Here is a 12,877-nt window from a genome sequence, read left to right on the forward strand (position 1 = left end):
AAAGAATGAGAAAGAAGAAAATGGAAGAAAACGTATAACGAACACAACTAGGGCAGTGGCCGTGTGGTTGTCGCGTCGTACTCTATTCCGGTCATCAAAGGATCGACTGCCTATATCCGGCGCTTAAGGCGCCGAATAGGATCTGGCCTTGTTTGCTCTCTACACAACACGGTTGCGGGCCGGCCCTAGTTGATTTTCGGCCTTGTGGGCCGTTTCGACATTGTCTTTCCATTGTTCTGCTCTCTTCCCAATCCTCCGACCCCCAAACCCCCAACTCGCTTCTATCCTCCTCTCCTTGCACACACAGGCAGCGGCGCGCCGCGCCGGGGGCGTCGCCGTGCGCGTGCAAGATGAACCTAGGACGCACCACGGTCCAGATTCACAGGATGCAGCAGCCTATAAGAACACCCCGCGCCCCCGCCGTCGCTCGGTTAGTTGCGAGCGCCCACCGAAAGAACTGCGAGGAAGCAAGAAGTAGCGGCGGGCCTCCTCGCCGCATTCCACCAAATTTCTCTGTAGGTCTCCATTGGAGTCGATTAGAACCTTGAACCGGGACAGTTTTCTTGAGGTAGGTTCCGATTCTTGCCCGTTCTTCCTTCCTTGTTCGCTGTCCGGTTCGTGATTTGGTCTTTCGCCAAGAAATCGAGGCGTGCTTGTCTCTAGTTTGCCGATTCTATTGTCAGAGTCTATGAAGTTCTTGCTAATCCATTCTCCGCGTTCTCGTTTCAGCCTGCGAGTTCTTGCCTTTCCTCACCAATTTGGTCGCTTCCCAGCTCCTGGTAGAGGCCCGAGCGAAGCCTGAAGGTACGAATCCCGTGTCTATCTCGATTCGGTTACTCCGATTGTTCGTGCAGAATCTGTTTTTACTCTGTATGTTCGATCTCCATCCGCAGTTGCCTCCGTGATTAGCAGCTAATCAGCGTCTTTCGCTAGTTATCTGAATTCTGAAGAAGCGGATTGAGCAAACAAGAACTGCTTTCGAGGTGTGCTCTGAGTCTTGCATTCCTGTTCCTTTGCCAAGAGTTCAATAAGGGCCTGACTCTGGTTTTTCTGATGCGAAGAGTTTCTTGCTGATACATTTATTTTCTCTTCTTGTTCCAGTCCTCGGGTTCTTGCTTTTCCTGACCAATTCGATCGCCTGCCATTTTCCACAAGAAGCCTCGAAGCCTTCAGGTACAACTCTTTTACCATGTCTCGCTAGCTACTGCCTAGTGATTGGTAGATGAAGTTCATCTCTTCGCTGTGACCCCTTGCATGCAAGAATGCTTGAAATACAAACAGAAATAGAGAGGGAGGGTCATCCCAGAACCAAGTTTCAGTTCATGTATATTCGTGATGCAATGATCGTGTGTCAGTTCTTGGTATGTTCTCTGGAGAGAGAAGTTGTTCTCTTGGAAGAAATATTTGATGAGATTGAATTAATGTGTCTGATGCAGTACTTGACGCAATCAATTGGTTGAATTTTTGCGTGTCCATTAGTTATGTTGGTGTTTTGGCCAGCAAGCTTCTCACTTTTGCCGAGGATTTTTATTAAGCCTTATCTTTTAGTTTACTGGTTATATTGTTGTTGTTTGTTTCAAAAAATGCCTTGCTTATACGATGCGTTCTTAATTACTGAATGATTGCTGTGATTCAGAAATGGCCCTCAACACAAGATATGCAGCATGCGTGGAAAGAATATGCCACTTCCATGAATTTCCCCAAATTTATATGATTGTTGTTATTGCTAGTAGGGTGCTATCCGTAGGCTATCATTTAGGATATTTCCACAGTTGCTGCTTCCATGGATTTGCTTTTTTGATTTTTTTTTCCTAAATCCACTGAATTTCCTATGACGTGCCCTTAACTGTAAGTGTGCTGTGTCTCAGAAATGGGAAAGAAGTGCAGCACCTGTGGCAAGACCTACAAAACTAAACGTGCTTTTAATGGCCACAAGATGAAATGCAAGTCCCCCAAGAATCCTGAGCAAAATGCCGCAGGACAGGAAGAGGCTTCAGGCAGTGTCGGCGATAGGAAAGATCTGCTTAATTTTCATATAGAAAAGCGTCCACGGAGCAGCCGTGGTGCAGCGAAGGAGATGGATGGTGGAAATGAAGTCTTCCCGTCAGAAGCGGAGATAGATGCTGCAGAGGGGCTTAGTCTTCTCCAGTACCCACGTGGCAAGGATACATCTTCTGATAATGAACCAGGAATTGATTATTCAGGGGTTGAATCAGCTGCTGATAATTCTGATGCGGTGCAAGAGGAGAACCCGACACAGAGGTTATTTGGTGCGCTGATTCTGGGTGCACTCTGGGATATAGTATCTAATAGAAACTCAGCTTCTGTGGATCTCTGTGGAGGTGCTGAAAGACGTGGAAATGAAGCCCTTTCGTTAGAAGAGATGGAATTGATTCACAATGATGATGGTCAAAGGCTGGTTGATTGTCCTGAAAATTCTGTTGTGGTTGAGCCAAAACGGCCCAAGCTTGATCTCAAGGTTTCTGACAGCAGTGACAACCCAGCTTCTGATGGTGCTCAAGGTGGCAACAATGATGCGTCGGGGTCTGGCACGCCGAAGCTGAAACAGACATCTCTGACGGAGCCAATGGCCACAGCGGCGGATCGGGAACAGGAACAGAAGTCAGATGTCTTACAGGCTCCCCTGCCTCTCGATACAACCTCTGTTGACCAATCAGGAACTGACAGTACAGGTGACGAATCAGCTGCTGATACTTCAGATGAGGTGCAGCTTTCCATGGAGCAGCTCGCACAAGCTCTCCTGGATCTAAGAAACTGCACAGATCGATGAGGTCCCCGTTGCAGTGAAAGAGGATGTACAGCCGAGTGCTTCTGATCTAAAATCATTAGGTACCCGTTAACTGAAAGTGCACTGCCCTGACCCCTGAGGGTGAAGTCTGAATCGCAACCATGATAGACGGTTCAGTGTGAGCCTATACCGGATATCATGTGAGTCAATGAGATTTCTTGACTCGCTGGTTCCATCACCCTGAAACCAAAACTCAGTTTTTTTGTCTACTGGTAGATAGGTACAGGTTACTTACTATACTGATGATACTTTTGCGTAATGGCGAAGTCATTGCGTGCTTGCTTCGATGGTGAAGCAGTTTTGTCCAGTTACATGCAATGGATCATTTCTAGTTCTGCTTTATACTATGTCTGTTTCTGTACATGCTGATATCTTGATAATATTGCTTGCCTCTGGTTCATGAGTGAATATTCCTCGACATACACTCATGTGGAGTATTGGGTAGCAAATATGGCGTGACCATTTTTTTAGCTAGTTGCTCTCTTTGTGGATATTCCTGTTTTTGCTCATGAATCGCCTCTTAAATATTAAGATCCTTGTGCATATGTATCTGTTCTTTGGTGCAGCTAGCGTGTGAAATTTTGTGGATGGCGTGCGGGGTATTTTGCTCATGGTCTTGTGGGTTGGAACTGAAACTATAATTGCAGGAATTTGGTGGCGCTTTGCATGCTTGGATGATCATGAGTTTATTATGGCTGTGATTGCTCTTTTTTTCCTCTTCAGTTGTTTCGCGTCTCACCGACTCTATAAAATCACTAAACTTGGTGATGTTAGAACTCTTGCGTAATGGACTTCATTGGTGTGGGGTCTCGGCATTCTGAACATCAACTCATGAACATGGCCCACTGGATTTGGAAGCTCTTTTCAAGAGGAGCAGGGTTTTAGAAGAAGTTGATCTTAGCAAAGTATGCAAGCCCGGCCGGCAGAGGCGGCAGCAGGGCCTTCTCTTCCTCTCCGCTTGCGCACAACGGTTGGCGTTGGGCGGCCAATCGAGCGGTGGCGCTGGGCTGTGGCAGGGCCCAGCGGCACGGCGGTGCGCCCTGAGGGCGGCGACGGGGAGTCTGGTGGCGACATGGGTGGACGTCTGCGGGGGGTCTCAGCTGGCGCGATTCCGGTCAGATCCACTCTGATCTGACCACTGGTGGACGACGATCGATGCTAGGTGGTGGTCTGCAGCGGCACGACTGTGGCCGCGGTGGTTGGCCGGATCAGGTTGCGGCGACGGTGGGACGCTGCTCCAGCGGCAGTTCGTCTGCGGCGGGAGGGATGGATGGCTCTCACACGGTTGGGCCACCCGTCGCCGGCACATGGGCTGTCGGTCGTGGACGAGGTCCTCTTCCTACACTTTTCCCTTGGGCCGACCTAGTTGCTCTCGGTCCTCGGTTTATTTGGCCAAGCCGGTTCTTGGCGGCTCTCTCGGCTTTCGGATCTTATTGATGCATCCCCCATAGCGATGCAGTGGATCTAGGATGCCTTGTATCTAGGGTGCCGGACCTCGTGGCGGGAGCGGCGATGTTCGTGGGCGGAACCAGCTATTCAGGTGTGAGCTAGCTAACACGACCATGGGGGCGACATGCTGGCTAGGGGTTGGCATCTATGACGGTGGTGCGATAGATGTCATGTCTGCGCACCTTGGTTGAAGACGGAGTATGCATGCCGTGGCGAACACCCTCTCTGGCGCTAGTCAGGCGTTTGTGGATATCGTTCACTTTTTGAAGTCCCCCTCGTGGTTGCTTTTTGCCCTTCGTCGTGTTCTTATTCCGGGTGAAAATATTGATCCTTCGGATCAGGCAGTTAAATCTGAGAATAGTTGTATACCTAAACCATACCTCAACTAAACCCACGTGAGCTAGCTTCACACCCAACCAAAACCAAACCTGCCTGAAAATTTCCCCAAACTTAACTAAACCAAGCCTTCAACCGCGGGTTGAAACTGTTTACAGAAATGGGTGAGGTCAAATGGTTGACATAATAAACCAACAAGCCTAATAAACCAACAAGCCAAGTACAGAACAGCCGCTGTTGGACACCGACGCCAACAAGCCAAATGCAGAACAACCACTGTTGGACAACGACACCAACAAGCCAATTACGGAGCCCAATTATTGAGGCAGTGTGCAATTGAGCACTAAAACTTTCCAGAAACAAAAATGTGAAAAAAAGACAGGTAATTTCGACAAGCATCAGCTAATTGACAACTAATTCCGATTGATCCTCCATTGACCCTCCACCTTCAGCTCCTTGTTCTTCCACAACTAATTCCAAGGTCCTCCACCTTTAGCTCCGTCTAGAATGCTTCATAGCAGCCTAGTAGACTGAAGAAAATAGCAAATATATACAAGCCACTGATCAGATTTACTAGCAGCTTCAACTTAGCAGAAAATAGAATACACTAGCATGCTTCAACTTAGCAGAAAATAGAAAATAGATTTACTAACATTTAATAGTAAGTAGATAAGTGAGATGATCGAATATTTGTGCTGAATTGCATACAATACGTTGGAGTACTATATTGCCCAGGACAGTGATAGTGTCAGTGTATACAACTGTATAGCAGTGACAGTGTGATCTTATAACTACTTAAATCTTACAGCATGTACTCCTGTCATTTTAACTGAATTTCCTGAAGACATAATTGCCCAGGATATAACTCATTTTCTAGGTTTACCTTGGGTGTATAGCCCATGAATGCAGAAGAGATACTTACATTCATGCCGTGATATTAAGTTATTTTCAGGTATAAACCATGGGCAATTACGTGATCCAGTGCATTTTTCAGCATATATGTGTTGTTCAAGTCACATGAATAAACCACTACAAATAACTGTGAAATAGCAATGCATGTCTCAGCAGCCATCCAAAGATGATAATTGCTTGAATAATTCAAGTGGAACAGAACATATGCACTACTACAGGAACCAAAATGGAAGGAAAAGCATTGTTGCACTTACAAACTGTTAACAAGACATGCAATCAGCTTGCACGCAGCAAACATCACTTTGGTTACTACAATAACCAGCAGTTTTGTCACCAAATTGTATTCGCTTAGACAGTGTTTTTGCTTGTTTACCTTTTCTTGGTTTCAAGTTTAACGGAAAAGAGTGTTTTTGTTTAGCGACAGTGTTTTCGCTTGTTCAATCACTATAACGGAAAAAAGAGCAAGGCAAAGGCCAATCGATGGTCAGGATCATATTTTTACCTTTTCTTGGTTTCAAGTTTTTACCTGTGTGCTTACTGTCCATCTCCTGCAAATGAAACAAAGAATTATTTTAAAGGCATATGAACACTTCTATACTGCAACTGCAAGTTTTATATATTCCATTCTACACAAGTAGTAGAACCAAAATGTAAGCGATTAACTCACCCTCCTTTGGTTTGAACAACCAATCTTTAGCACAAACAAGCGCTTCTAGCATATCAGGGGTCAAAGAACTTCTCGTGTCGCCAAGTATCCTCTTACCACAACTGAAGGCTGATTCGGATGCCACTGTGCTCAAAGGAATTGCGAGAAAGTCACGGGCCATCGATGCCAATATAGGAAACTTTTCAGCATGCCTCTTCCACCAACCCAAGACATCAAAGTCCGCACAATCCTGCTCCCTTGCTTCTTCCAAGTATGTGTCAAGTTCTGATTTGTGTACACGTGACCTCCGACGAGACTTGTGTTGGGCAAACTCTTCTTCCAGCTTTCTTTTCCCTGCAATAGGTGATCCAATAGTGGTATTGCCTTGACTAGAAGGTGTCGAGTGTGCAGTGCTTGTCACTGCAAGTAGCTCATATTCCATGACATACTTTCTCACCCATTCTAAAGCAATCTCCACTTGTTTTGAAACCTGCTCCTCGTTGGTAGACAACTTGCAATAGAAGAAATCCAAATAATCTTCTTTCCTCCTTGGATCTAGGAATGTAGCAATGACAAGTGAGTGGTTAAACTCAATGCCCTTGCTTTTTCTACGACGGTTAGGATCTGCATTCTCCTTCTCCTCGGGATCCCAATATTTATCGAGCTTTGTTTGCATCGCTGCCGCCAATTCCTTCAACACATCAGAGGTTTGCCAACCTGGATCTTTTAATGCATGGCGAATACAAAGCACAACCGGCAGAAACTTATGTGCAGTTGGCTTCCTATGAGCTGAAACAATTAAGGTAAGCTCTTCAAAAGCTTTTAGAAACTCACAAATAGCTGCTGCCCTTTCCCATTCTTGCTCACTTGGAGATTCTATCATCTTTCGAGTGGCATAACTAGTGAGGACAGATTTGTATATCAATGCTTCTACAAGCATTTTCCATGTTGAGTTCCATCTGGTTGGTGTATCAACAGAGATACCTTTCTTTGAAGACAGACCCATCCCACTTGCAATTGTATTGTAATCTTGAAGTCTTGAAGGAGAAGAGTCAATAAACTTCAGCAACTCTCGTATCATGTCAATAGCTTCATGGATTATCTTCATTCCATCCTGAACCAAGATATTGAGAATGTGTGCACAGCACCTCACATGCAAATGTTGACCTTCAAGGAGCAGCTCATGTTTGTGATATTTTATTAACTCATCACATGCATTAGTATTATTGCTGGCATTATCTAGTGTCAAAGTGAACAGCTTGCCCCTTATGCCCCATTCTGTTAGGCAACCAACAAGTTCCTCTTCTATCGCATAGCCCGTGTGAGGATACTTCACCTCTGCGAAACTTATGATCTTCTTCTTGTAGATGAATTCTGCATTGATATAGTGGGCGGTGATGGACATGTAGCTCAAGCTCTGTGATGAAGTCCACATATCAGATGTTAAGCAAATGCGAGAATCCAAATTTTGTAACTCAACTTCGATATCTTTCTTCATTCCCTTGTACATCTTCACTGCATCATCGCGAATCGTGTGACGACCCATGACTTGAAATGCTGGTTGCATTGAGTCAATCCATGGTTGAAGGTATGGATCTTCAAACTTAAGAAAGGGGATCTCAGCATGGATGCAGAACTTGACCATGAGATCACGGCAAGCTTTCTGACCAAACACAAACGGGCCTTCGGAAGTTGTTTTTTCATAGTCAACAGAAAACTCTTCCTGCAACCATCCTCAATTGATTTGCAAGACTCTGCAATATGGGTTCTCAAACTCGTAGTCCCAAACTTGGTGTGAAGTTGTGTCCCACAATATTTGCACACAGCCTTGAGATCACCATGTATGCGAACTAGATCTTGTTCATAATGCTCCCACACCTTGGACCTTCTAACACGTGGTACTTGACTCATATCCTCATCCATGGAATCGGCACTCTCGGAAACCTCTGAGGTAGACATGTCTCAAATTTCAGAGCACACTGCATGTGAAAATACATATGGAAGATTACTGTTAGAAAATGCTAGAATACATATGGAAAATACATATGGAGATAGTATGTTGTTAGGTGATATTACAGTCATGGAACTAAAAGTGTAGCATTCAAACAATCAACAGTACAGTTTGCCAAGGATGTCCAGAAATATGTCATTGTTAATGTAAATGATCTTGAAACAGCAAATGATCTTGAAGCTATTTCTTCACTATTACAGGAATTTGCAAAGGATGTCCAGTAGATTGTAAAATTCATGCATTTAGTGCCATACTAACATGTTAATTACAGTAACTCCAAATCCTAATCAAGCAGAATTGAGCAACTAATAGCAATTCTCTATTCTTGAAACAACAATCCATGAACATTAACCAAATGCCTGCTACTTGTGTTGTTCATGAACGGCAACCCATGTACCTTAGTTTGTAATTTACAAAGTGGTTTACTGCACTGAATAATCAAGATACCACTGACATCTACTTCAGGTTGACTTCCAAAGAACTGGAATTTCTGGAGTAAAATGAGAGACGCAGGGAGGGGGAGGGGGATCTGGAGGAAGTGACCTCGAGGATGCGCTCGCGGGCTCGTTGTCGTCTTGTTGATGAGTGGGATGGCGCGGCGCAGAACTTGACGCGTGGAAGCCGGTGTGGCGAAGAACCCGGCGTGCGGCAGCCGGATGATGCCCGGCGCGGCGGCGCCGCCGACGAGGATGTCGAGGAGGGGGCGAAGAAGGCGAGCAGGAGGAGGACGGGGGCACTGATCTATGAGGTGAGGGGAGGGGGAGGGGGAGAGGGCGTAGGCCGGCGGTGAAGGGCAACAACAACGGTGGAGGGCGGCCGGCGGCTGTGGAGGGATCCCTCGATGGATCGGGAATGGGGTAGGTCAGCTCAACCCCTCGATGGGGCTTTCTCTTTTTTTGTTTTCCGAGTTGCGCTCCGAGGCGAGGAACCGGGTCGGAACCCATAGTTTCCAGCGGTTAGGCCCAAACTCTTTAAGCCCGTAACCAATTATACCCAAACTGGTTTTTCTATATACCCAAACCAAACTTGAACCAAAAAAAGCTCAACCCACTAAAACCTCAACCAATTAAGCCTAAAGAAAAAACCAACCCTTTTTAACCAGTTTTTTAAAAACTGTTCTCAGATTTACAGGCAGTGGCGGCACTTCGGTTTCATGATCTTCTTGAAGACACCGTCTTGGGACTTTCAGTTCGCCGGCTATCAACTTCTCCTCTTTATGGTGTTCTGTTGAGGGCTCCATCGACTCCATAATGTTGCTTATTGTACATCTTTTGCTTTCGTGGAGTTGGATGGCGATTGTATTTGTTCTTTAGCACCTATGTATCTTGCTTCGGGTGTGTAGGGCTAGAATTCGAGCCGAGTCGAGCCAGCTCGGCTTGACTCGCTAAAGCTCGTTTCATTAACGAGCTAGCTCGACTCGACTCGTTACTATAACGAGCTTAAATCCAAGATTGTCTCGACTTGTATAACTCACGAGCTGACTCGTTTAGCTTGTTAAGCTCGTTAATGATATGAACATAAAACCTTACGAATAAGATAAGAATTAACATTGTTTGTGAACATTGTACATGTTTAATATGTACACTTTGCATTCGCAAATAATAATTTTTTTCATATACGTAAGGTGCCTTGCTTGGCTGGGCCTTGTTTTGTGCGCCTAGGACGCAGGGTGCTTGGTTGATCTCTTGTAACGAGCCTAACGAGTTACACGAGTACTCGTGAGATTGACTCGTTTAACTTGGGCTATAAAAGATCTTAAACTAAAGCTCGGCTCCACTCGTTATTCTTCGAGTTCGAGTCGATTCAAGCCGAGTCACGAGTTACTCGTTTAGCTCACGAGCTTCGAGCTTTTTTTCCAGCCCTACGGTGTGTGTAGTGTTGGTGTGTTGTATGTTGGTCTATTCGTGTTGTATGTTGGTTGTTGCTTTATATATAAAGCAGGGCAAAAAACTTTTTTGGTTATAATCTGCAAAGGGCAAAAACCAAATGCAACTGAGAATTTAGGTGAACTATGTAAAGGACGTTTTTTCGTGAATTGTCTGCAAACGGCTATGTTAGCGTTGTGTGTGTATCTGTCTTGTGTTCACCAATGACAGACAACGATGATCATTACCCATGTCTTTCTTTGACGATGCATAAGCCGTTTGCTTGAGCAGGTGAATGGAGTCTAAGATGAGCACTCTCACCCGGAACCACATGAGCAAAAGGAAACCAAGCAAATGGAGCAGACGAGTCACGGGTCAGGGAATAGTGTGGCAAGCAAACACGTGCAACGCACACACACACCGACCAGACTGCAACATCGAAAGGTCGAGCAGTCATGCCAAAACATGACATCTGGCCAGACCGCAACATTCAAAGGCCAAGGAGACATGATGGCAAGAGGTTGTGTCACTGTCTGACACCCACCTGATAGAACACAAGCAAAAGGAAGTTGAGCGAAATGATCAAGCAATCTAGGGGAAGAGCACGATGAGAGGGCATGTGCAACACAAACGCACACCAAAAATAACAGACGGCCCGACCCTGACGTGCAAAAGTCGGGCAGGCATTTCAAAACACACCATCTGGCCAGGGGCCTCCACGACAACAGGCAGATAGCCAAAGCACCCCCACTTCCACACACAGGGGCAACACTGTAAAGCCGACCACGAGGGTCATACGGCTAGCGGCCGCAACGACAAGAAAACGAGTATTGAAAGGCAGACAATACCAACCAGTTAGACCCAACAACATACAAGAGCATGGTAGACTGCCTTGGCTTTACGGTGGGGGTCCCTTTGACTTCTTCACCGGAGCATCCGACTCCTAGCAATCGTCTCCCCCTACATCCGAGCACGTCGGGGTCAAAAAGGTCAGAGGAACATACATCACGCGCAAATTTGCATAGGTCGTAGATGAAGCACGTGTCGGCTAGAAAAGCGATGTGCACATCAAGCATCTAGTGATTCTTTGAGTCGGCGGGCTGAATATTGTTCCGTGGAACAAACTGTCAACGGTGCTGGGAGACGGACCCACCAAGCAGTCACAGCCGCGGCCACGTCGTCCCTGCCCAGCGGGCAACACGGGCCAGGAGGCCCAACCCGCGTGTCGTTGGGCCGACGTGGGCTAACTGAAGCTAGCACCTGCAACTACTTAAGCAGGCGAGCGACTCGGCATCAAGCATCCAGAGGATCACGAACGAACCGGCAGCTGTCCCTTTTCCTTACCGAACCCTAGTTCATCCTTTTTCCCATTTGAGCATTGCTCCCGGTAACCGATCTGTATCAAGCTACTACTTCAGAGAGCTACATATAGATCACATACTGTTACCATATCATCTGGTATCAGAGACACCAGCCACCATCCCTCGCCGCTCCGCTCCGTCCTGGCGCATCTCATCGAGACGCGCGGCCTCCGCCAAGCCCGCGACGCCATGGATCCGGGAGTTTCCGCCTTCCTCACCCGGTTCGAGACGAAGATCGAGGCAGCCATCGACGGCCTCACCAAGGCGTAGCAGTCGACCGCAACAAAAATCGATGATCTCCTCAGCTGGCCCCCAGATCTGGAGCGTCGCGTCGCGGATCTCTCTGATGCGGTGGCCGCCCTACAAGCCGCTCCTCCTTCATCGCCCAAAGGAGAGGAGATCCAGCGCGCACCCACGTTGCAGCCGTTGGGGGACCACGTCGGCACCTCAGCAGGCGCAACGAACAACCAGCAAGGGCCCGATGGTCGCGGCGTGTTCGCTCTCCAACGGGGGCACCCGGTGGCGTCACCAGAGACGCCGCCTCCGCCCCCGGCAAAAGGTCAGACCGTCCTCCCGAATTCTCCCATCCCACCGTCGCCGTTTACACATGCGAGCCAAATGCTCATGGGTTTGGGCCAAGCGCACCCCTCCATCGTTTTTCCCCAATTTTCAGGAGAAAATACGAACCTATGGAAAACCATGTGTGAGCAGTATTTTGCCATGTTCGGGATAACGCAATCCTTCTGGGTTCCCATGGCCGCCCTCAATTTCTCTGGGCCAGCGGCCATATGGCTCCAATCCATTCAGAAACGTCTCAACGAGTTCGATTGGGACGCGTTCACCTCTCTGTTGTGTACGCGTTTCGGTAGGGATAGGCACCAGATGCTCATTAGGCAGTTTTTCACCATCCACCAAACTTCTTCTGTAGCAGAGTATATTGAAAAGTTTGAAGTCATTATCAATCATCTAAGTTCATATTCAGATACTATGCATCCTTACTATTTCCTGACTCGTTTTGTCGAGGGCCTGCGGACGGATATACGAGCGGTGGTAATGGTGCAACGCCCTCCCGATCTGGATACGTCATGCGCTCTGGCGCTGCTTCAAGAAGAAGTGGCCGATGGCGCGCGTTCCCCACCAGTGCGCACTCAGGAGCTGCCATAGCGTGCCGGCGTGCCGCTGCCTCTTCCGGCTCCTCCGTTGCGTCATCCACCAGCCACGGTTGCAACAGATCGCCGTGGCACCAACGCGGCACGCGCGGAGGCCTCCAAGATCAAGACTCTGCGTGAGTATCGCAGAGCCCGTGGTTTATGCTTCAAGTGCTGCGAGAAATGGGGGCACGACCATGTGTGTCCCACCTCAGTGCAGCTGCACGTTGTAGAGGAGCTGCTGGACATGTTTGGCATCGACAGTGGTGTCAACACTCAAGTGGGTTCAGAGGAGGGACTGCAAGAAACTGCTATGGCCATTTCGGTTTCTGCTGTCACA

General features: G+C 47.4%; 1 protein-coding gene across 1 annotated transcript; it reads left to right on the forward strand.

Annotated features, from left to right (window-relative positions):
- The first annotated feature begins 269 nt into the window (after positions 1-269).
- Positions 270-3,151, forward strand: LOC123110609 (uncharacterized). Its single transcript, XM_044531166.1, has 5 exons — positions 270-568; positions 730-804; positions 894-983; positions 1,102-1,173; positions 1,869-3,151. The coding sequence occupies exon 5, from the start codon at positions 1,871-1,873 to the stop codon at positions 2,789-2,791; it is 921 nt and encodes a 306-aa protein (XP_044387101.1). The 5' UTR covers positions 270-568; positions 730-804; positions 894-983; positions 1,102-1,173; positions 1,869-1,870; the 3' UTR covers positions 2,792-3,151.
- Positions 3,152-12,877: the final 9,726 nt, after the last annotated feature.

The sequence above is a fragment of the Triticum aestivum genome, chromosome 5B (genome assembly GCF_018294505.1).
Source record: "Triticum aestivum cultivar Chinese Spring chromosome 5B, IWGSC CS RefSeq v2.1, whole genome shotgun sequence".
Lineage (NCBI taxonomy): Eukaryota > Viridiplantae > Streptophyta > Magnoliopsida > Poales > Poaceae > Triticum > Triticum aestivum.